This window comes from Heloderma suspectum, chromosome 1 (genome assembly GCF_057233095.1).
Source record: "Heloderma suspectum isolate Gila_16-S chromosome 1, 16-S_ref, whole genome shotgun sequence".
Taxonomy (NCBI): Eukaryota; Metazoa; Chordata; class Lepidosauria; order Squamata; family Helodermatidae; genus Heloderma; species Heloderma suspectum.
Window position 1 is genome coordinate 131,828,747 of NC_139458.1, and position 23,516 is coordinate 131,852,262.

Genomic DNA, 23,516 nt, shown 5'->3' on the forward strand with positions numbered 1-23,516 from the left:
AGGCAACTAAAACTTTCAGGGGGCTGGAGCATCTCCCCTATGAGGGAAGGTTACAACAGCTGGGATTGTTTAGCTGGAATAAAGGAAGGTAAGGGGAGACATGATAGAGGTATACAAAATTATGCATGGTGCGGAGAAAGTGGGTAGGGTGACATTCTTCTCCCTTGCTCATAATGCTAGAACCTGGGGTCATCCCATGAAGCTGATTGGTGGGAGATTCAGGACAGATAAAAGGAAGTATTTTTTCACACAACACATAGCTAAACACAGTATGCCTGTGTACACCAGTCGCTGGGGTACATGGGTGGCAGAGCACCCATGCCCTGCTTCTGGGTTTCCAGTGGGCAGCTGGTTGGCTGCTGTGTGAACAGAACACTGGACTAGATGGACCCCTGGTCTGATTCAGCATGGCTCTTCTTATGTTCTTAACTCCCATCAACCCGTCAGCCAGCAAAGCTGAAGGGGCCGCACCAGGGGCATGCATGAGCATGATTTAGCATTATGTGCATGGTTTAGCATTACACATGAACGAACCCAAAGTATTCTTAACCATAATTAAGATACTCTGACTTGGATTCCTGCATTGAGCAGGGGGTTGGACTTGATGGCCTTGTAGGCCCCTTCCAACCCTACTATTCTATGATTCTATAATACTTGCGGTGCTCTCCTTAGCTTTACAGCCATACAGTGGGCCTCCCTAAGGAGACTAGGAAAACTGCTAAAGGAAGGAGCAGCCCAAGGCATAGCAGAAAAAAAAGTGGGGATGGAATTTAAGAAAAATGCAGGTTGACAAAGAAAAGGATCAAAGGCAGGCAACTGAAAAAAGAGCCTTTTCTGAGAGCGAAGTAGATGGTCATTATAGCCCTATCTCCAAATCTACACATACTGTATCAAGGATCTATGAAAGGTGTATATTCACAGGGGATTCTGTTCATTAAAGAAAAGCAAGTCTCAAATCATCCCACATTATACAGCAGGGGTGGGCAACCTTTCTTCTGCCAAGGGCCACATTTCCTCGTGGATAATCTACCAGGGGCCACATGTTGACAGTGAGCAGGCCAAAGACAGTGGTGGGCAGGGCCAGGGACAAAAGCACATGGGTCACCCCTTTTCTCTTTCTGCCACCTCCTTTTTTCTCTTTCCCTCTTCTTTCCCACACAATGGGCTGCCAGGGAAAGAACAGATTGCTCTTGCCCGAGGTCTGAACTGACCACATGCAGAGGACTTTTGAAATTAGGCCAAGGGCCATAGGTTGTCCACTCCTCTTATATACTTTACAAATATAATTCTAACAAATATAATGGCCATGTACAAGCAGTAGTTCTTCAGAGAATTGAAGAATTGTAGTACTGCAGAGCTGTCATTGCCTGTGATACACATGCTAATTTTGGTGGTTTCCACAGCACTTCAACCAGTATCTGGAAAAGGCTGTAACCAGTTCTCAGTAGCACATCCAGCACTGCTCACACAGATGCATTTAAAATTTCATCTAACTGTTCCATGACAAGTCTAGCACACAGAAACACCATCCACAGAACAGTTTTTGAACTACGTTTAGTACGCTAAAATGTTTTATTTATTTATTTATTTATTTCATTTCTATACCACTCAATAGCCAAAGCTCTCTTGTTAAAGTACATAAATATTTACCTACACTGGCAGCCCATTTTAAAGGGGAGCAGAGGGTAAGGAAGTGGAGAGCAAAGATAACAGTGCAAAGCTGCCCCACCAACTCCACCCTCTCTCAGCAATGTCTTGCCATTCGATAACATTTTTAGGTGAAGAGTAAAACTGACAAGTCTAAAAGCTGTTTGTGGTCAGTGTTACCACTCCATTAACCTGTATAGGAATCTTAATAAAATGGCTGCAATATTGCATAATGATGAGGTTCTCCCTGCCCCACTTATCAAGCTAGCAATGTTGCATTGGATCTAACACCTCTAGAGAGTTAAGGGGGATGTCGCATAGGCATCTCAAAATGTGATTAGGAAAGAATATATATGTGAGTCATTGGCTGGATACTGGCTAACACTTTTGACTAGCCAATGACTCACATATATATTATTTCCTAATCACATTCTGAGATCCCTCTGTTTTAGCATTTTTGTTCAGATCTTAAGTATATGGTTTATGCCCCTGCATGCTTCATGAATAGGGGGGGGGGGGGGGAGGCTTCCTTTAGAAAATGGAAGTCATGCCCACATGAGAAAAAAGGAATACATACTTGCACAAAAGAAATACAAACAGAAAATAAATGATCCAAAAAAGGATTTTGAGGTGCCTACTGCTAATAACATTAAGACCAATGATAATAAAATTCTATACATCAGAAGCAGGAAACTGGCTAGGGTGGGAGCTGGACAGTTGGTTGACATGAGAGTTAGAGTACTAAAGGAGGATAAGGCAATTGCAGAAAAGCTGAATAAATTCTTTGTATCTGTCTTCACTGCAGTACAGATATCCATGCCTGAACTGACATTTTCAGGAACAGAGTTTGAGGAACTGAGTGGTGACAAAAGATGCAGTTCTAGATCTTAATTACAAATTGAAAACAAATCACCCCATCCAGATGACATCCATCTGAGTGTTCTTAAAAGGCTCAAATGTGAAATAGCTGATTGCCTATCAAAATATATAACATGTCCATAAGATCAACCTCTGTTTACCAAAGGACTGGAAGGTGGTCAATTTAACATTCGTGTTTTAAAAGGGATCCAGGGAAGATCCAGGAAATTACAGGCCTGTTAACATCTGTTCCAGGTAAATTGGCGGAAAGCATGATTAAAGTTAAAATTACCACGTGTACAGAAGGAGAAGTCTTGCTGAAGGAGAATCAACATGGCTTCCTGAAAGGTAAGTCTTGTCTCACTAACCTTTTAGAGTTCTTTGAGAGTGTCAACAAGCATGTGAATAGGGGTGATCTGGTAGTTTACTTGGACTTTCAAACAGCCCACAGCATTGTGTAATGCTTGTTTCCTTTAAAGATATCTTAGTGGTTGAGTGCTCTTCTACCACGCAACTCAAACACCAAGCGCTCATGTGGTGCTTTGCCATGGCAAAAAAACCACAAGTCTTTCTTCCCAACACGTAAAAGCACTCTTTTTTTTACTAGCCAATTTGTTCTCTGCAGACTGTTGTGCGCCTACTGTTAACAGCTGAAATGCATCAACCACCATTTTTTAAAAAAGCAGTGAATATGATCCTCCCTACAGAATGTGTGGGTGAAAAATAGCACTGTTTCTTTAAAAAGGCTTACTTCCCTTAACTGTGTGGAAAGACCCTCAATAAATACCGCTAAGGATGTCCTTCCACTAAGCATGTCCTTCCAACAGAGGACTGGAAAGTGAGCTACTTTAAAAGTGGTCAGAAATATTTGCTTGATTGGACCAAGCAACCTTAGCATTTGAAACTCTTCCATGTGCAGCATTTTCAATGTACTTCCAACTAAACCTGCAAGTCCCAATAGTTCTTCTCACACTTGGAGTGAAGGGCTGTAGCTCTGTGGTAGAGCACATGGTTTGCACATAATCACAATCTCAACCTCAATTTCTGGCATTTTAAGGGAGAGAGCATCAGGATGAGAAAAACCTCTGCCTTAACACCACTGACAACTAGATGTTATTGAGCTGGATTGGCCACTGGCCTGATTCTCTATAAGGCTTGCCATCTGCTAATTTACTGCTGGGCCTCACTCAGCTTACATTTCAGCAGTGATACATGGTACAACTACCATTTAATTCTGAAAATGGAAACTGCAATACTTCCATTGACCTGAATTCATAATTGGTTGATTATTATCTATTATTATTTCTATACATACTTATCTAGCACCATCAGTGTGCACAGGGCCTTACAGAATAGAAGAGGACAGGTCCCTGACTCAAGGAGCTTACAATCTAAGAATTAACTCGAGGTCCTCGAATTGCCAGATGTACAAGCTGGGTTTCGAAAAGGCAGAGGAACTAGAGACCAAATGGCCAATATCCACTGGATAATGGAGAAAGCCAGGGAGTTTCAGAAAAACATCTATTTCTGTTTTATTGACTATTCTAAAGCCTTTGACTGTGTGGATCATAACAAATTGTGGCAAGTGCTTGGTGGTATGGGGATACCAAGTCATCTTGTCTGTCTCCTGAGGAATCTGTATAACGACCAAGTAGAAACGGTAAGAACAGATCACGGAACAACGGACTGGTTTAAGATTGGGAAAGGAGTACGGCAGGGTTGTATACTCTCACCCTACCTATTCAACCTGTACGCAGAACACATAATGCGACGTGCTGGGCTTGATGAAGCCAAGGCTGGAGTTAAAATCGCTGGAAGAAACATTAACAATTTCCGATATGCAGATGATACCACTTTGATGGCTGAAAGCAAGGAGGAGCTGAGGAACCTTATGATGAAGGTGAAAGAAGAAAGTGCAAAAGCTGGGTTGCAGTTAAACCTCAAAAAAACCAAGATTATGGCAACCAGCTTGATTGATAACTGGCAAATAAAGGGAGAAAACGTGGAGGCAGTGCCAGACTTTGTCTTTCTAGGTGCAAAGATTACTGCAGACGCTGACTGCCGCCAGGAAATCAGAAGACGTTTACTTCTTGGGAGGACAGCAATGACAAATCTTGATAAAATAGTGAAGAACAGAGACATCACACTGACAACAAAGGTCCGCCTAGTTAAAGCAATGGTATTCCCCGTAGTAACCTATGGCTGTGAGAGCTGGACCATAAGGAAGGCTGAGCGAAGGAAGATAGATGCTTTTGAACTGTGGTGCTAGAGGAAAATTCTGAGAGTGCCTTGGACTGCAAGAAGATCAAACCAGTCCATACTCCAGGAAGTAAAGCCAGACTGCTCACTTGAGGGAAGGATATTAAAGGCAAAACTGAAGTACTGTGGCCACATCATGAGAAGACAGGATACCCTGGAGAAGATGCTGATGCTAGGGAAAGTGGAAGGCAAAAGGAAGATGGGCCGACAAAGGGCAAGATGGATAGATGATATTCTGGAGGTGATGGATTCGACCTTGGGGGAGCTGGGGGTGGCGACGGCCGACAGGAAGCTCTGGCGTGGGCTGGTCCATGAAGTCACGAAGAGTTGGAAGCGACTGACCAAATAAACAACAACCTCTTTAAATTCAGCAAGTTAACACATTGCATTCTTTTATCTCTTTTCAATTAGTGCTGTTGATTCAAAGATATAAAAATAATAGACGATGTATTTCCTCAAGTTCACACTGGAAACTGTTTTCCTATTTGTGAAGGAGTGAAGGGACAGGAACTTCAAATAGGAACCTATGACACTTGCAAATCAACATTCGGAGAATTCACAAACATAACTGAAGACATATCAGGAGGCCATCATACTCTTTCAATGACACTGCTGCTTAATGAAAAGACCTAAAAACTCCCTGCAATAAAGTATTACCATAAGAAAAAGCTTGTGGAGCACAACTCCAACAGAAGAGGGAAGTCAAAACAGCAGATTATTAATGCTGGTCTCATATAAGCTTACGAAGGGAGGCTCACATATGCACTAGATTCTTGCCACTATGCTTCTGGTAGTTTAACTACTATATGGAAAAAAACTATTAGAAGGTGTAACCAACAGCTGTGCAAAGACAGAGAATAAAGGATTATGATAGATATTGTAAGACCCTGCAGCCAGTGTCCTACAGTTGAGTTATACAGCCTGTCTTAAAGTTGTGTTCAACAGAAAATATTTTGTTTGAAATGTCTCACAGGACCTAGGTGGCAGTTACCAGAGAGAGCTGACACATTTACATAAATCATATACTGCATGTGGATGATCATCTCTTTTTAATAAACCAAGATTTGAAAAAGCCTTTTGCCAGAGAATGCAGCACCTTTGCTTTGTCTTTTGTGTCACGAGCAATCAAGCCAGGAAATCTCAAATGGTTTGAGACATAGTTTCATGGCAAACTATGGTTAGTTTGCTGAAATGGGGAAACTATGGTTTATGAGCTTCAGAACAAGCTGGATATCAAACCAAGTGCAAACTGTAGCTTAAGATCCTGGTTTGTTCCAAAGCTAGGAACCACAGTTTCCTGGCTTGGACAAAATGGGAAACTATGGTTACAGGCATCCTGGTCTGATTGCTCATAATGCAAAAGAAGAGTGAAGGGGCTGACACTTGTTCTCAGCTTATTAATCTGAGATATGATTGTCCAAACTAGGCTATACAACCCAATTACCCTGTCTGCATTTCAATCAGAAATAAGATGCCTATAGACATTTTAGTCATCATTTGAAGTGTGCGCACAACACTTTTGTCTCCAGAATTAAGCCAAGCCAAAATACTTAGCCGATTTCAGCTGTCTAGCTGCAGGAAGTCGGAGTGGGGGTGGGGGTGGATGCCAGATGATGCACAGGAAGCATCGGAACGGCACTTCCGCCCTCCCCACCCCACCCCCAGAAATGCTCCATTTTCATTGCTCCATGCTCCTCTTACGAGCGCGGAGCACAGGGCCGATCCGTGCTGCCTACAGCACAGGAACCGACCTATCCTATGGCCATCTAGCCACTGACTAGCGACCATAGAATTGCGCCCTTAATGACTGGGGAATGCTGGGAGTTATAGGACTTTTTCCTGTCTAACCATGCATAGGATTGCACCCTTAACTAATTTAGGGTGTAATTCTATGTATATTTAAACAGAAAAAAGTCGTACAAGTCCCAACATGCTCCAGCAAGCCAAAACATTGGGAGTTGTAGGATGTTATTCTGTCTAAACATGCATTGGATTGCACCCTTAGTTTATTTATATTACAAGGTGGACTGATTCAAATCAAGGCGATTTAAATCAAGTTTCCTATTGAAATTTTTTCATATATTTCTTGAACAATGGTAAAAATCTGACCATTAAACCATGTTAATTTTCAACTAAATAGAATATTATTTACACTGTTTCATTCTTACAAGAAGGCTTTGAATCTCTGTCTCATTGTACATATTTTGCATGCTCTCCTTTTTACCTATAGATGGAATGTCTTTAAAATATTCTCATATAGGATCTTTCTTATGACCAGCATCTGTGGCAGTATGAGCTTAACAGCACAATCCTATATATGTCTCCTCAGAAATAAATTCCACTGAATACCATGGGGCTTACTCCCAAGTAAGTGGGTATAGGATTGCAGCCTTAGCATGAAAATACAGAAAGATGCACGATGTACAATTTTGTCTTCTTTTTTTCTTTCCAGTGTTGCTCCTTTCTGCTTCACTTGGCCCTCACAAAAAACAAAGTAGCAAACAAAAATGAAATGTCCATGATTGATTGGTCAGGGATTGATAGTTACTGAGCTGATTTTTTTTTAATTAAATCCAATTCTTGAGATTTATTTTAAGCATCTGTTTTTATTCACCTTGCTATATTGTCTTTCTGTCTTAAGTAACTACACTGCCTTGCTTGGCCCAACTCCACTACCACATAATCACAGAACAACAATCCTACCCAGCTTGTGTCTTTGCACATGACTTTAGTCAGAGAAACTGAAAGCCCAGAACTTTTAAGAAGCAAGAGCTGTTAGTCTGGCTGGACAGAGACATTTTCTTGAGATGAAAAAGAAAATTGAATGTCCACGTTTGATTAGTAGGCAACTTCATTTTAGGAGGTTGTAAGTGTAGGTTTAGCATGTTTATGATGAGGTTCAATCCCCAGCATTTCCAGATATGACAAGAAAAACTCTTGCCTGAAACCCTGAAGAGCTGCTGCCAGTCAGGGTAAACAATACTGGCCTGAGAGACGAATGGTCTGACTCAGCATAAGGCAGCTTCCTATGTTCCTATTTAGTAGCTTTGTGTATACGAAGAATATCTACAAGCACTTCCAGTATATGACCTACTTATAAGAAAATCTAGACACAGAAAGTACAGTTTCCACAATTAAAAAATACTTTATTTCATTGAGACTAGCATAGCTTTAATTTTCATTGTTCAAATACTGCATTTTTAAAAGCCAAGTTAACTACACATTTGCCTCTGTCCACGCACACATGTTTATACAAGGAAAGATAGTCTAATTCACAATGCAATTCTATTCATGTCTGTTCAGAAGTCCTATTAATAGGATTCACCAAGTCTGTATAGGATTACAGCCTCTATTTGACTTGCTTTCAGTACAGATGGGAATGTTTTAATAATATTCCTCTATCTAAGTAGTCTTTGGGGCTATCAAATAATCCTCGGAGGGGGCAATCCTATGGGGATAGGCTGCCACCTCCAAACTCAGAGGTGACCGCCTATCCAATGCATTACCAGCTAGATGGCTCATTTTGGCTGTCTAGCCGCGAGACTTCGAAGCGGGGGGGGGGGGGTTGGATGATGCATACGAAGCATCATAATGACACCTCCGCTGTCCCCACTCCCAAGAATGCCCCCTTTTGCTCCTCTCCACTCTTCCGAGTGTGGAGCGTGGGGATGATCCGCAAGACCTATGAGGTGGCGGGGACTCCGTGGTCAGCTCTCAAAAATCGAACAATCCTATGGCCATCTAGCCGCTGTCTAGCAGCCATAGGATTGCGCCCTTAATAACCATTTAAGTAAAGAAATTCAATTATTAGCTTAAGCAGAAAACTATTTTTTCCTTAAGCAAGTACAAAGGCTAAATTTTTAGTGTTAGCATGTGCAAAATTATCTAATATGGAAAACTTAAATATTTACATATTTTGTAATATGTTGTTTTTACAAATAAGACTGGGAAATAATTTCCAGATATACAATGTATGGATACAGTGACCAAATCCAAAGTTTAGCAGAACTATAGCAGAAAAATTGACAATGTCAACTGGCAATGTAAAATTCAGTACAATACTTCTGTGAAATCTAGTTACCTCTTTGTGTTGTAGGCTGTATCCTGTGGAGTTTCTTCAAGCAGAGTCACGTATCCCAAAGTGCAGGTAAGGATGAACAGGACTGTTAAGGTGTGCGCTTGCCTGTTATACAGGAAAGAAACAAGTCAACAAATGCTATTTTTTCAGTACTCTTTACAGGTGGCTCAGTATTTTCACCAGGCTGAATTTAGTTATTTATATACCACTGTTCCTGACTCAAAGCTGTTCACATAAAAATGCATTAAATAAGTTGAACCTAAAAGTTTAACAGCCAAATATACTGATTCAGAGAAGATCCCCATCTAGAATGTGAAGGCCAGGGGGGGGGGGGGGGGGCCAGAAAAAATCAGAGGAGGAAAAATGGAGGGTTTCCCACACAAACTGGAATAATTACTCGGTTACTGCAATGTGTTATACGTGGGGCTGCCTTTGAAGAGAGCCGAGAAACTTCAGCTCGTCCAAAATAGGGCAGCACAACAGTTAACAGGGACTTGCCAATGTGATCATATTATGCCAGTACTTTTCCATCTGCACTGGGTACCAGTCCATGTCTGGGCCTGATTCAAAGTGCTGGTATTAACATTATCTCTTCCCGTATGTATCTGCACAGATCCTAAGACCTTCTTCAGCGGTCCTTCTCTGGGAGCCCCCGCCAAAGGAAGAAGAGGCAGGTGGCTACCAAGAAGAGGGCCTTTTCTGCTGTGGCATCCCAGTTGTGGAATGAGCTTCCCAGACAGGCTCACCTGGCACCTATTTTGTGCTCTTTCTGGTGCTATGTGAAGACCTAGGGATGGCGGAGAATTTCTCCCCGAAACTTCGGGGGGCCGAGCGCCAACGTGTTCGGCCCCCCGAACAAGTTTCGGGGAGAAATCCTCTGCACCCCCCTGCACCCCGCCCCCCCCCCCCCCCGGGACGGGACTTACCTTCCCTGAATGTCCCTCCCGGCAGCGGGTCCGGCTGGCGGTTCGTCGGGTGTTCGAGCGGGGCGGGAGCGGCAGCCGGTCTTTCGACCGGCTGCCGCCCCCGCCATTGCAATAAAAGAAAAAAAAAACAAACGTCCCCTGATAGGCTACGTGACGATTCACGTAGCCTATCACGGCTAGATTTGCAAAGTCAGCCGTGATAGGCTACGTGAATTGTCACGTAGCCTATCACGGGTGGCTTTAAAAAAAAAAAGTGTGTACGGATAATGGCGGCCCCCATAGGAAGCCGCCATTCCCGTTCCTTATTTGGTCGCTGTAGTCTACGTAAAGATTTACGTAGACTACGGTGAAAATAAGGGCAACGCTATTTGCGTTGCCCTTATTTTCGCCGTAGTCTACGTAAACATTTACGTAGACTACAGCAACTAAATAAGGAACGCGAATGGCGGCTCCCTATGGGGGCCGCCATTCGCGTACGCGCTTTTTTTTTTTTTTAAGTCACCCGTGATAGGTTACGTGAATCGTCACGTAGCCTATCACGGCTGACTTTGCAGATCTAGCCGTGATAGGCTACGTGAATCGTCACGTAGCCTATCAGGGGGCTTTTTTTTTTACTTCCGCGTTCGCGGCCGGGCGAGGCGAGGCGCCTCCTCCCCGGCCTGAATTTCGGCCGGGCGAGGCGGGAAGCCTCCTCCCCGGCCTGAATTTCGGCCAGGCGAGGCGGGAAGCCTCCCCCCCCTGGCCTGAACTTCGCGGGGGGAGCAGCGAAGCGCTCCCCCCCACCGCGAACAAGCTGCGAGAAAAGGTAAGTGACTTTCGTCCACCCCTACTTTATTTCCCCAAGCATTTTAGCATTCTAGTCTTTTAGCTCTGTTGTTTTAAATCTGTTATTTGTATTTTAAATCTCTGCACTGCTGCTAGGTTTACACTGTCATTTTAAACTTTTAAATTTTATATTATATTTTATGACGTATTTTGTGGTTTTAATTGTTGTGAACTGCCCAGAGAGCTTTGGCTATTGGGTGGTATAGAAACGTAATAAATAAATAAATAAAGCCAGAAGAATGATGTGAGCTGCAGTGTCAAAAGCCACTGTGAAGTCTAATAGAATCAACAGGGTAGTACTGACTCTGCCAATCTTTGGCTACATGAAGGACCAAATCTTAAACTATCTTTAAAGTACAATTCGCTTTTCACAACAAAGCAGTAACATGGGCTGTGTAACTAATGGGCCAGCACAGTGCAGATGTCTGCCTTCATTTCTCAGATTAGAAGTACAGGAGGCTGAGGAACCATTTTAAGGCATTTCAATAATTTGTATGCAACACACAAAAGATTACCATCAGGCAGATTCTCTGTGCATATATGGGCTTCTGCATACCAAATAAAGCTTTCCTTCTCTTAAAAATGTGTCCCTTAATATCAGTGGGTTATGCTCTGCAGTGAAAAGCCAGAGGGCAGTCAAAGTGGTTAGAGGAAGCAGGCCAGATGTACTTTTATTACAGGAAACTCACCAAGAAGCTTCCATACTAAAAAACAAAAGGTTGTGCTTGGGAGCAAATATCGAAGGAGATATAGAGCCTGTTGTATGAACACAAGACATCAGGCAAACCTAAAACATACAAGGCATTAACCTCAAAAAGAGCTGAACTACGAGCTCTGGAACTGGATGATGGTCAAACTTCTCTAATCTACCTCAAGTGCCACTACCACAGGTTGAGGAATAAAAATTCCCGCCTTCTTGGCAGATCACTCAAAGCAAATGGAATAAAAACGACATTCTAGCAATGAAGGGGGGAGTGTAGACAAAAATAACACTTTGACAGACCTGATAAGGTAGAGAAAAGGGGCTTATTAAACTCCTTGGAATTGAAAAAATCTCCCAATCTCATAGAGAATACTTAAATACTAATACTAATTCAAACGAGGAGATAAAAGATGTAATCCAAAATCTTAAACCTGGGAAATCCCTGGGAGTAGACAGTTTTACTGGGCAATTCTTCAGACATTAACTCCTTTTGATCCAGGATGGGGAGGAGGTTTTGAGTACATGGAGGGCTAAGGTGACAGTATTCCACAAACGTAGCAAAAAAAAGTTAGTGGATTCATACCACCTGATCTCCCTCCTTAATCAGGATGCAAAGATTTTCACAGGCGTTTTGACTAAACATTTGAACTCATTTATCATTGAACAGATCCATGCTGATCAAACAGGCTTATGTCTGGTCAGCACATGGGTACACCTGTGCAGAAGATGCTCAGTCTCATACACCATGGAGCTCAGTCTAATACACTGATATCTTTTCTGCCATTTGACAAACCCTTTAAGGCTTTCAATGATTTGGAGTAGGCCTATATTAATGAACTACTGAGTGTGTGGGGGTGTGGAGAATGCTTCCGCAAAGGAATAAGACAACTGTATAAAACATTGGAAGCCCTTACACAGACCACTGGAATAAACTCCTCACCAGTGCTACTGCACAGGGGCACTAGATAGAAGCATCCTCTTTCCCCTGGTTTGTTTGCTCTGGCAATAGAACCCCTAGTTCATATGATTAAGATGGATCTCAGGATCAAAGGTATTACCTTTAGGGGCAAGGAATATCTGGTAAATCTGCTTACAGATGATGTCCTGTTATGTCTTACAAATGTGGAAGGGGCCATGCCTACACTTGCAGAGGTTCTGTCCAAATTTAAAAGCAGATTGTGATTACAAATAAATTATAAGTCAGTGCTGTTGTATATAAATGTTCTCCAAGCAACCCAATGGATAATACAAGCTCAATTTCAGTTGAACCTTAAACATTCATGCATACAATAACCAAGCATAGTCATTCCTAAAGACCTCTTCCAACTGACAATACAGAACTACAACCTCATAATTAAAAGCATTAAACAAGAACTATATAAATGGAAAAAAATGAACTTGTCTTTATTGGGTAGGAAAGCGTCTTTTGAAATGATGTTATTGACCAAATTATTGTTCTTCTTCCAAATGATTCCCACACCGCCCTTGAAGGCGAAGTTAAAAAGGTGGCAAAAGATGGTGGAACGATACATTAATAATAGCAAATGGAGCAGGATACCTAGGAGGGCAATGTGCAGGTATCAGAAGCAAGGTGGGCGGTCAATACCCAATCTTAAATTGTACCTAATAACCTTTCAGTTTTGCCAACCTATCTCCATCATTCATAAGGATGAGATGGCTCCATGGGTAATCATGGAAATCTTTTGGAACATCCCCCAATATGAAGCGCTCCCATTTATGAACCTCTCAAATAATTTTTTTAGCTGAAGTAAGAAATCCCTTTTTCACAACCACACTACAAGAACAGAGGCCATGGGCTAAGGTCCCTGCACCATTAGATCCCTTTGTAGATAATCTGGCATTCTGGGGCCTCCACAAACACTCCCAACACAGGTCATGGAAAGAAAAGAGTATACACTGTTTACGGGGCTTGTTCCGGGGGGGGGGGGGGGCTGATTACTATGGCAATTTTAGAACAGATGTTTTTTCAGGGAAAGAAGTGACGTGGAGGCAAAAGACCAATGTGGCTCTTTCACAAAGAAGTCATACGTTAAAATACTGTCCCCAAGGTCACTAATCATGTTTTAAGATCTTTGCATGGGCAGCAATGCTGCTTTGAATTGGTATTGTTGCTGTATGGATAGCTATTGCAGGATAGTTCTAGTAGCTCACCTCATTTGAAAATTGAATGGGAAATGGACCTTGATATGCATCTGGCAGAGGTGCAATGGAAACAGCTTTGGGTACCCCCCCCAAAAACCATTTTGACACAAATAAGAGAAACGTCTTTAAAAACTGTGTATAGATGGCATTTTATCCCTATCAAATTGTCCAAAATTAACCCACGGTTGTTTCTGCAATGCTGGAGGGGTTGTGGGCTTGGAGGAACACTAATACATGGCTGGAGTGCCCAGTGGATCTTGAATATTGGTGGGCTATGCTTCATATTTTAGGTGAAATAACAAATCAAACAGTGAACGTCTGTGGTGTCTTAGTTTTATTAGCTATATTCACTGGCACAAATGAACATCTAATACACAAAGACTTGGTATAACTTTTACTGGCAGCTGCTCATTTGGAAGTGGCAGCTCATTGGAAGACAGGTGATGGCCTCTTCGAAAGCGTTGGTTGGATAGAGTGTAGGACATAGCATTGTTGGAAAACCTGACTCATAAACTATGGGTGTTGAAGGGGACAGAGACCTGAGACTTGTTTATTACTGATTGGTTTCAATTATCTGTATCTTAAATGAATATAGAATGAGCTGTTATTTAAAAAATCTGCAACTTTATAACTTAAAATGCAGGTGTCCTAGCTTCTGATAAACTGAAAACTCCTACTTTTAAAGATCCACATTCTCATGTTAATTATAAGAGACTGTATATGCTTGTTTTCTTTATCTGCAATCATTTAACTCCAGCAGACATTTCACAAAATGAACACCAAGAATAGAGGATGCAACAATATTTCTTCAACTACCACTGAGAATAGGAATAAATAGAACAGGTGAACAGTTTATCATAAACCACAGTAGAGAAACTGTTAACAAGTGTGTAACTTTTGGAGATGGAAGCAATAAGGAGGGGAAGAGGAAATTATGACCTTGCTTCTATAGCGGCCTTGAGTGCCATTTTTTGGCAGAAAGGTGGGATAGAAATTAATTAATTAAATAAATAAATATTATTTTTGCCTAATTATCAAGTAAAAATAGCAATGGTACTTTTATGCTTAGCTATCCATGCAGAGATTGTCAGTTAGGTATGCTATGCTTTAATACTGTAGAACTAATTTCTGTATGGATCCCATGTAGGGAGAAGGTAGCATCCATGTTATGTTCTATCCCAGTTTCTGCAGTTCGCTGAATAACAGCTACCTGATAATATTCTAAGTATGAAACAAAGCACAGACAGAATCACTCTCAGTGGCTGTTTTTCCATATTAGAACACTCTTCTCCCAGAAATCTGATGAAGTCCCAGCAACTTGTGAATGAAAGTAAATAGCTTTAATTTGCAGTTTTGGTAACTTTTATCTTAAAAAACCCACTGAGCCATTCCAATCCTATGTATTCAAGCAAGGCATGAACATAAGCTCAAGGAAAGAACAAAGATTCCAGTAAATATACAAGAGAGAATCAGTTTAAGGGAAAATCAGCAACAGAAAAGACAGCTAGCTCTAGATAAACATGGATGGTGATTTCCCAGTGCTTTCCAGGAATCCTTATGAGAAACAAAGTCATATGATAATGCTTCATTATTCTGCAAAAGCATTAGGGCTGAAGGAACTTAAGAGAACCTCTGGGGCAACCCACTCAGTATATTTAAGGAATTTCTAGACCATCCTTCATCCTAACAGATTTCAGGGCAGTGTACAGTAAAAATACAACAGAATACAGTAGAACTATATCATATTAAATCACATTGTCCTTCATAACGCATAAGCAACAAAACCATAAAACTGCATACAAAGGCAATAAAACCAATTCAAAATACCTGGGCAAATAAAAATGTCTTGCCCAGGGACCAAGAAGATGACAACATCAGTTCCAGTGGAACTTCCTTTGGAAGGATATTCCAAAGTTGGGATATCACCACTGAAGCCCTTGCCTTTGTACATGCATAATATGTCACTAACTGATGGTATTTGGAGATGGACCTCATCTGAAGATCTTAACACACAGGCAAGATGGCTAATGTCTTAAGCTTTTTTAGACCTTCATGTACTTCTGAAGTCACTCCCTCAGGGCCAAACCTGAAGTGACTGCAGGAGATCCATGTGAAAGCAATGGGTCACTACAAATACAGTGGCAGTTTTAACGCACAGCATGGGCTGAGGTAGCTGAACTATTCCCCTGACAAGTGTTCCCCCTCCAAAACAGCTCTTTAAAAAGCTCTCTTTCAGTGGGACTCCATGACCAGAACAACACTGCTTAAAAACTGGTTTTAGGGGGAAGCACAGGCAAGAATGTTCACCTCTCCTTTCAGCCCACACCAATACAACTTTATAGAGATTCATCATGCCCCAGGCTAGGTCATGTTGCTATCGCATCTACTTTGGCTCTCTGCTGAGTTATGTTAAAATGCTAGAGGTTACCATACAGATTACTCTAAGTCATACTAAACCCAATACTTATCTCTACACAAAATGATAAATGGATATCTGACATAAAAAATGGCAACTTGCAGAATCAGTGGGAGAACATTTCAGTCTTTTCAAACACTGCTGACTGAAGATTTCATTCTTCAAAAAATGAACATGAGAGAAATTCCAGTATGACATTGCTAAACTACAATTTATCAATAAATGATTCTATTTGTTTAAAGTTCAACTGAGACCAGGGTTTTCTCTCCCACTAAAGTTGTTAATTTAGCTTTGCTTCCTATACTAGGAAGATTGTGTTGTCACCAATAACTGCTGTTATGAATGGTCATTGTGCTTATCTTGTGTACATATGAGCTTTGCTTAGCAATGTCACGGACTACAGGATTGTTCACAGGAGCCCCCTCCACTTGTACGTATGGAGGGGGCAGCTGGACATTTACCCCCCAAAATTCTTTAGGACATTTACAAAAAGTTAAGGTATATCACAGTATCATCACACACAGTAGTTAAGAACTCATTTAAAATGGCATTTACGTTTCTAGAATAAATGGAAAGATCTAATCAAAATAGCAGAATCAAACAGTGACAAAATCATTGAATGTAAGTCCTTAATCTACAACGAGATTTCAGGACTACAATACATGCTTATTCTCCAAGAATGATGAACCACATCATCATCAGTTGGGATGAAAATACTAACACTCAGTAATAACATATATCAGCTTTAAACCAACTAGCATTAAAGAAGCCATCAAGCGACAATTTTACCAGTTCTCCATGTAAGGTGGCCCTGTGCCAAAATGTCAGCAAGGTCCTATTACTTGGTCACTATTTCTGCCAATACACAAACCGTTCCCAGTGTGTTCTCTGTGACACTTCCTTGAGCTCTGATGGAAGATGGTGTTTCCTTAATAGCTAAACTTAGGATACTGCAGCTCTATGTTCCTAGATACTATGTTGAAATGCAACAAATTCTACATCTTATCCTAGTAGCGTGCTCTTAGCTTGCAGAACTGACACTGAATATCAGTGATCTGTCAAGATCAACACATCCCCATTTCCATAACAGGCAAGACCAGAGGGGTCAGAGCCAAGCTCAAGTCAAGCTAGGTTAGATTTACCTCAGTACAGGCCTTTACCAAGTCTTTCCAGAGCCAGAAAAACTAAGCCCTCTGCTGTCTTTGAAACAGGTAAATTTTGTACAGTTCTCTAACGCTAACCATTTATTCTCTTTTCTATAAATGATGTGTTTAGCACAAGGAGGAAGACAATTGGAAGCCATGTTAATTTAATATACAGTGGAAGATGAAGCATTTATGAGAATTGTTCAAAGTTTGCATGAATTTTCCCCTCTCCCAGTTAAAACCTAAGAAGTCTGGGTTGGATCCAGCATCTCCTTCTATCAGCAGAATCACTCCCTGAGCAGAGTTCCACTTGGGACACACTGGATGGTAGAAAGTTTGTCAAACCTCCTCTGCTCTTGCAGCCCCCATCAACAGCTACCATGCTGTTCCAGAGGGTTCCCCAACCCTCCAGAGCAAATTTGGGGAGGGAAGCCTCGAAGATGTATGGGGGAACTGGCAAAAATTATTTATTATCCTGTTCCACTGGTGGAAATACTCTGCTGGATCAGAAGCCTTCCATGGATGGAAAGAGTGTTTCTATCCAAAGGAGGCAAATTTTAGATCCAGCCCACTGAGTTCATGCTTAGTTGTGAGACTTGTGATTAACAAACATCACTTTATCATTTCCTAGAAAATAATCTGTACTCTCATATTTTGTGTAAAAAAATACATTTGTATTGAACTTAGTCACAATGGTAAGAAAATACAACTGTGGTGCAATAAGGATCTCTTTAAATCACCTAAAATATATAAATGATGTAAGAGCGTGGGAACGATAAGAGAATTACTGAAAATACAATTACAATACTTCATTCAGTGGGTATTCTGCTATATCTCTTTGTTCTTGTGTATGTCCCCCAGATCCAAGCAGTTATTTCCTAAGTACCATCTTTGCCTTGTAATGTTTTTTTGATACAGTTCTATTTACTTTTATACACTCTCAACAATAAACCGGTTTTGCTTTCAAGTGCATCTCAGGACATCGCATTGTGAAATTTTTCTTTTTGAAAATATAATAAAAACTAAACAGCTTAGCTATGCTAAGCCTATAGAGGAAAAAGCCAAAAATATAATAGAAATTATGTTGCCCAAGTGCAAGTCTACTTGATCAAATCTGGAAGTATTGTAGAAGTGTTCATCCTTTTTTCTATAGATTAAAAGTAGTGATGTGGGTTTTCCGGAAATTTTTGAACTGAAAAAATTTCCTATCCGAATTAGGGTAAGCTGCGTGGGTAATTTGCATTGGAAAATCATTTAATGTTCTAAAGAGTGATCTAACTTAGCATGTTTAGTTTATTTGTACTAAATAAACAAAGTTTTAAAAAGTACCTTATGTTGTCCCAATACACAAGTATTTGTCCTGAAATAATTGAGGGGGAGAATTAAAACTTAGCATTTTAGCTTTCTAAATTTTTATCTTTGCTGTTTTAAATCTGTATTTTAAACTCCTGCACTGCTGCTAGGTTTTATTGTGGTTGTATTGTTATATTGTGGTTTTAATGTTCTGTATATTTTAAATTGTTTTATTGTGTATTGCTTGGATTTAATTTTTGTGAACCGCCCAGAGAGCTTCGGCTATTGGGCGGTATAGAAATGAAATAAATAAATAAATAAATAAATAAACAAAACACACTTAGGGCGCAATCCTACGCATGTTTAGACAGAAGAAAGTCCTACAACTCCCACAGGGGGCTGGGGAACGCTGGGAGTTGTAGGACTTTCTTCTGTCTAAACATGCATAAGATTGCACCCTTAGGGAGCAATTCTATGGCCGCTAGTTAGCGGCTAGATGGCCATAGGATACGTCGGTCCGAGGTCGGTTCCTGGAGAACCGACCTTCCTCCCCTCCCGTGCTGCCTCACAGCCAGCTCGGAATGGCCCAGTGCTCCGTGCTCAGAAGAGGAGCGCGGAGCGGCGAAAACAGGGTGTTCTAGGGCGGTGAAGGCGGAAATGCCAGTACAACACATCCTATGTGCTGTCTGGCAGCCGCTTCCCCCACTCTACCTTCCCACAGCTAGACAACCGAAATCGGCTATCTAGCCGCAAATGCAGGGTGGCTGAAGCGCAGAGGGGACGATCCCAACTGCGTTTCTCGTGCCCTGCATTGGATAGGTGGTCGCCTCCGAGTTCGGAGGCAGCCGCCTATCCCCATAGGAATGCGCCCTCCAGGTGCAATCCTATGGTAATGGCCATAAGCCTCTGAACTCAGAGGTTAATGGCAATCCAATGCAGAGCAGGAAGAATGACAAAGGCGATCCTTGCCTCCACACTCCGCCACCTCTGCATTTTAGCTAGACGGGTGTTTTCACCCATCTAGCTGAGGCATCGGGAAGGGGAAGGAGGATGGGGAAGTCTGGGGATTGCTTGTATGGGAACTCTCCCTTTGTGTCCTCTCCGAGTTTGCCTTTGCAGCCTTGGAGAGGCAGCAGGTATGTTTCTCTCTGCGGCAGCTGTGAAGGGGAGGGGAGCTTGGACTCCTGGGTCTGAGGTCAGAGTGCTGTCTCCAACCTTGGATCCAGAAATCTAAAGTATCCTATATCCCCTCAGAGTCTGTCTAGGGGCCACAGGATTGCTCTCCCCATGAGATTTAAATGTTTTATGTAGAATTTTTATTGGAATACCTGTAAAGATTTAAAGACAACAGCATGTACTTCCCTTGTTTAAATTTAAGAAAAAAATAAAGGTACTGGAAACTGTTGACACACTCATACATTTTAGCAACCTAAAGGTATGCATCATATGTTGAGAACACTAATTTGTTTCAAAATTAATTCAACTCTCTTCCACTAAAGTTGTTAGGGCACCTACTTAGTACTTACACTACTTATGTATTTTATGACATATATGTATTTCCTCACATACTTGCTAGGGATAATCACCTGAAAAACATTCATTACAACTTTGAAACTGCCAAGTTTGCTTAATAATGTATTTGTAATTGGCATCCATTTACTGCTAATGAACTTATGAAATGGAAAGTTTTCTGTGGAAAAATAAAGCATTGGAAAAATTTCCACCCCACATCACTCATGAAAAATCACCTATTAGCGTGTATTTACAAATATTCTGCTCCACCTCTTCCTGAGGCTGCTCATATACAGTAGAATTTCATGACCTTCCCCCTAAAGCCCCTAAAACAGACAGTTAATCCAGAACATCAGTAGAAACTGATGTTCAGTAGAGTAGAGTATCTACTGAGAAATCAGTAGAGTAGAAGCCATAGGAGTAGAAGGAAATCTGGAGTACCATCAGAAACCATTAAACAAGGGCACTTGGAGAAGTGCTCTCACCCTTCTCCACAAACCGCCCAGGCAAGTATTCCTCTCAATCTGCTTCTGGAAAAAAAAAGATGAAAGGTTGTGGCTTTGCCTTTCAACCACTTCTAGTAGGCTGTTGCCTAGGAAAACGCATTCCACAACAAATGTGTAATTTAAGTGGAGTCTTAAATGTGTTTACTCAGAAATTATGGCTAATGGAACTCAACTGAATATGCTTCCAAGCAGGCTTAGGGATGCAGTCTAAGTCTCTTTTTGGTGCTGCAGATTAGTTAGTTTTTAAAGATTTTACCTTATGCTCAAATATCCACTTCTTCAGTTCATGAGTTCCACTGATAATCACAGCACATCACATCAGGAGAGACACTAAAAGCATACTCTTAACTGGGGGGTGGGGGGTGGAAGAAAAGAGTAATAAGGAAGAAATAGTGTGTGTGTGTGTGTGTGTGTCTGTTGAGCTAAGTACCTACAGAGCAAGCCTAACCAGGTTTATTCAGAAGTAAATCTCAGAATTCGGTGGTATTTACTCTCCAACAACTGCTGATGATCTATAATCTCAATTACATCCCTGATAGCAAGAGCTGGGGAATGGAGCCCAAGGCGGCACTAGCTGGAGGGCGAATTCAGCAAGTGACAAGGGGCAGCAGTGATTCAGAAAGAAGGTTCAGCATGCATCCTGGGAAGCTCCATCCCTTGCAGGGAAAAACAACACAAAAGCCAGCAAAGAAAGATCACCCCGGCCCCTCACTAGATTCAAGGTTCCTCCTGAGCATGCATCGGGTCATTGCTGACCCCTAGAGGGACGCTGCTTACGCTGGCCCATGGCAGACTGTGGCAGGGTGGTTCGCCGCTGCCTTCCCCACAGCAAGCTGGGTACTCATTTCACCGACCTCGGAAGGATGGAAGGCTGAGCTGACCTGAGCCGGCTACCCCTGGGATGGAACTCAGGTCGTGGGGAGAGTTCGGTTGCAATACTGCCGCCTACCGCTCTGCGCCACACGAGGCTCCACTGGATTGCAACGCCTGTTACAAACTTGCCTCTGATTCTGGCATTTTCAGACTGATCGCCCACCTACACCTTTCTGCTCCGCATTCCCCTTGCAGATCCAGTCCCTGAGACTCAGCCTGTATCGCGGCGTCTTTATTTTACGTACAGCGCCCAGCTAGTGCAGGCGCGCTGCGCACAGTATCGCTGCCGGCGCTGTTAACAATAAAACAATGATTCTATTTATTGCGTCGATTCCGAGGACTCGGCTCGTCCGTTCCGTCAGGGAAGAATCGGGGAGGAGAAAAGGGACACGCGGAGAAAGGGCCCCCCTCTCCGTCTCTCTCACCAGAAGAAGGTGTTGGTCCCGTCGTCGTACACCTCGGACTCGGTGCTGCGCCGGTCGCCGTGAGGGGCGACAGCGGTGTCTGCTGCTGCTGCGGCTGCCGGCGGTGGGTCTCTGCGATGCCCCGGCGACCCTCCGACCACAGGCGGAGAAGCGCTGTCGGGCGGCGGCGGGTCCTCCTCCAGCGCTGCTTTGCCGTGGCCTTTCCGCTCGCCGCGTCTCATCACGAGAACGGAGGGGGCGGGCGAAGTTCAGGCGACTCCACGCGCGCACAAGACGGGCCCCATCCGAGAGCGGGAGGGGAGCAGCACCCCAACGGCCGCCCCAGCGCCGCCGCCTCGCGACCCCACGCAGGACGAGGTCGAGGGGCGGGGCTGCACTCCCAGGAGGCGGGGCTCGCCGCGGAGGCAGCGCGCGTGCGCGCCCTCCGACGCTCAGCAGTCCGTCCTAAGCGCGCGCGCCCAGGAGCCCGTTGCGTCGCGGGCGGCGGGGGTTAGCTTCTTCGGAAAGGGGCGGATCCTGAACTTGTGAATGGGGAAGGGGGTCCCGCTGAGATCAAAATGGAACTTATTTCTTTCCGAGTTTACTATCGCAGGCTTACGCAAGAGGGAGGGGTGGGGGAACGAAAACGTAGGTTGCCATAGCGACAGCTCTGTGAGTAGAGCGGAGCCCTTTAGAAGGGGGTGGGCGACCTCCAGCCGCGTTTCAAAAGCCCCGGGCAAACGGTCAGTTCAGGCCTCTGGCGAGAGCGATCTGTTCTTCCCCAGAAGCTTGCTGGGCGGCGAGGAAGAGGGGGAGAGAAGGGGTGCTGCCACCCACATTTGATTACGGCCCTGGCCAAAGCTGGCTTCGGCCCCATCCGCCACCGGCATGAGGACTCTAATTTTGTTGTTGTTCAGTCGTTAAGTGGTGTCCGACTCTTCGTGGCCCCATGGACCACAGCACGCCAGGCCTTCCTGTCCTCCGCTCTCTCCCGGAGCGTGCTCAAGTCCATGTTCATCGCATCGCTCTGACTAATTGCCCCTGTGGGAATGTGGCCCTCTGCAGAAAAAAAGATCCCCTGCCTTTGCCTCACGAGAGGTGGCAGAGTGCCACTTGGAGATTGCGGTGCCTGTGCCTCTTAACAGATGTATGAATGGAGAAATGCAACTCATGATGTTTTCTAGCATGACGATGCTTGAAAGAATGAGGAAGAAGTATATTGTGATCATCATTATTAGCATTAGCATTTTGACTCCACTCTGCATCTAAAACAGGCTCCTGGAGCTTCTTACAAAGTTTCGTAATAAATGAGACAGTGCCTGCCCTCAGACATACGATCTAAAAGACATGACACAAAAGGAAAAGGACTTGGAAGGAAAGAAGAAGAAAAAGCCAATTCAGGCACTAGGTCTTCATTACAAAGCCCTTATCAGTGTTCTGGCAGGGAGGAGGGAAGCCAGCCTGCAGCTGCGCCTTCCCTGGTGGTTGGGTAGGGCTAGGCTGGTCCTCCCCTTGCCATGATGCCCATCCTGGGAGGAGGAGGGGGGAGCAGCCTCACCATGGTTCTTAGTTCCCTACTGGCTGACAGAGGCCAGCGTATGCTCAAAGTGATGGGGAAGTCTCAGCTGTTTAACTTTCTGCCTGTTAATCAGTGTTTAAAGGTATGTCAGTGGTGATGCCCCATTTCTGGAATGTTCGCCCCAAAGAGGCTCACATGGCGCCTCCATTATGGTCTTTCTGGTGCCAGGTGAAGAACCTTTTTCATTCTCCCAGGCAATTTAAGAACTGTTTTTATTACTTTTAGTACTCTATCCTGCTGCTGGTTTAAATTTGCTTTTATGATGTTGTAATGGTTTTATTCTTTGCTGCTGGTTTTATCTTGATTTTATTCTGCACTGTGGGGGGGTT

General features: G+C 43.1%; 1 protein-coding gene across 1 annotated transcript in view; it reads right to left on the bottom strand.

Annotated features, from left to right (window-relative positions):
• Positions 1-21,974, bottom strand: part of PTDSS2 (phosphatidylserine synthase 2) — a 59,246-nt gene extending 37,272 nt beyond the window's left edge. The window contains exons 1-2 of the mRNA XM_084858287.1: positions 21,630-21,974; positions 8,846-8,947 (exon numbers count right to left, since the gene is read on the bottom strand). Coding sequence (XP_084714413.1) covers positions 8,846-8,947; positions 21,630-21,850 — 323 coding nt within the window. The 5' untranslated portion in view covers positions 21,851-21,974. The remainder of the gene's footprint in view (positions 1-8,845; positions 8,948-21,629) is intronic.
• Between the last annotated feature and the right edge of the window lie 1,542 nt (positions 21,975-23,516).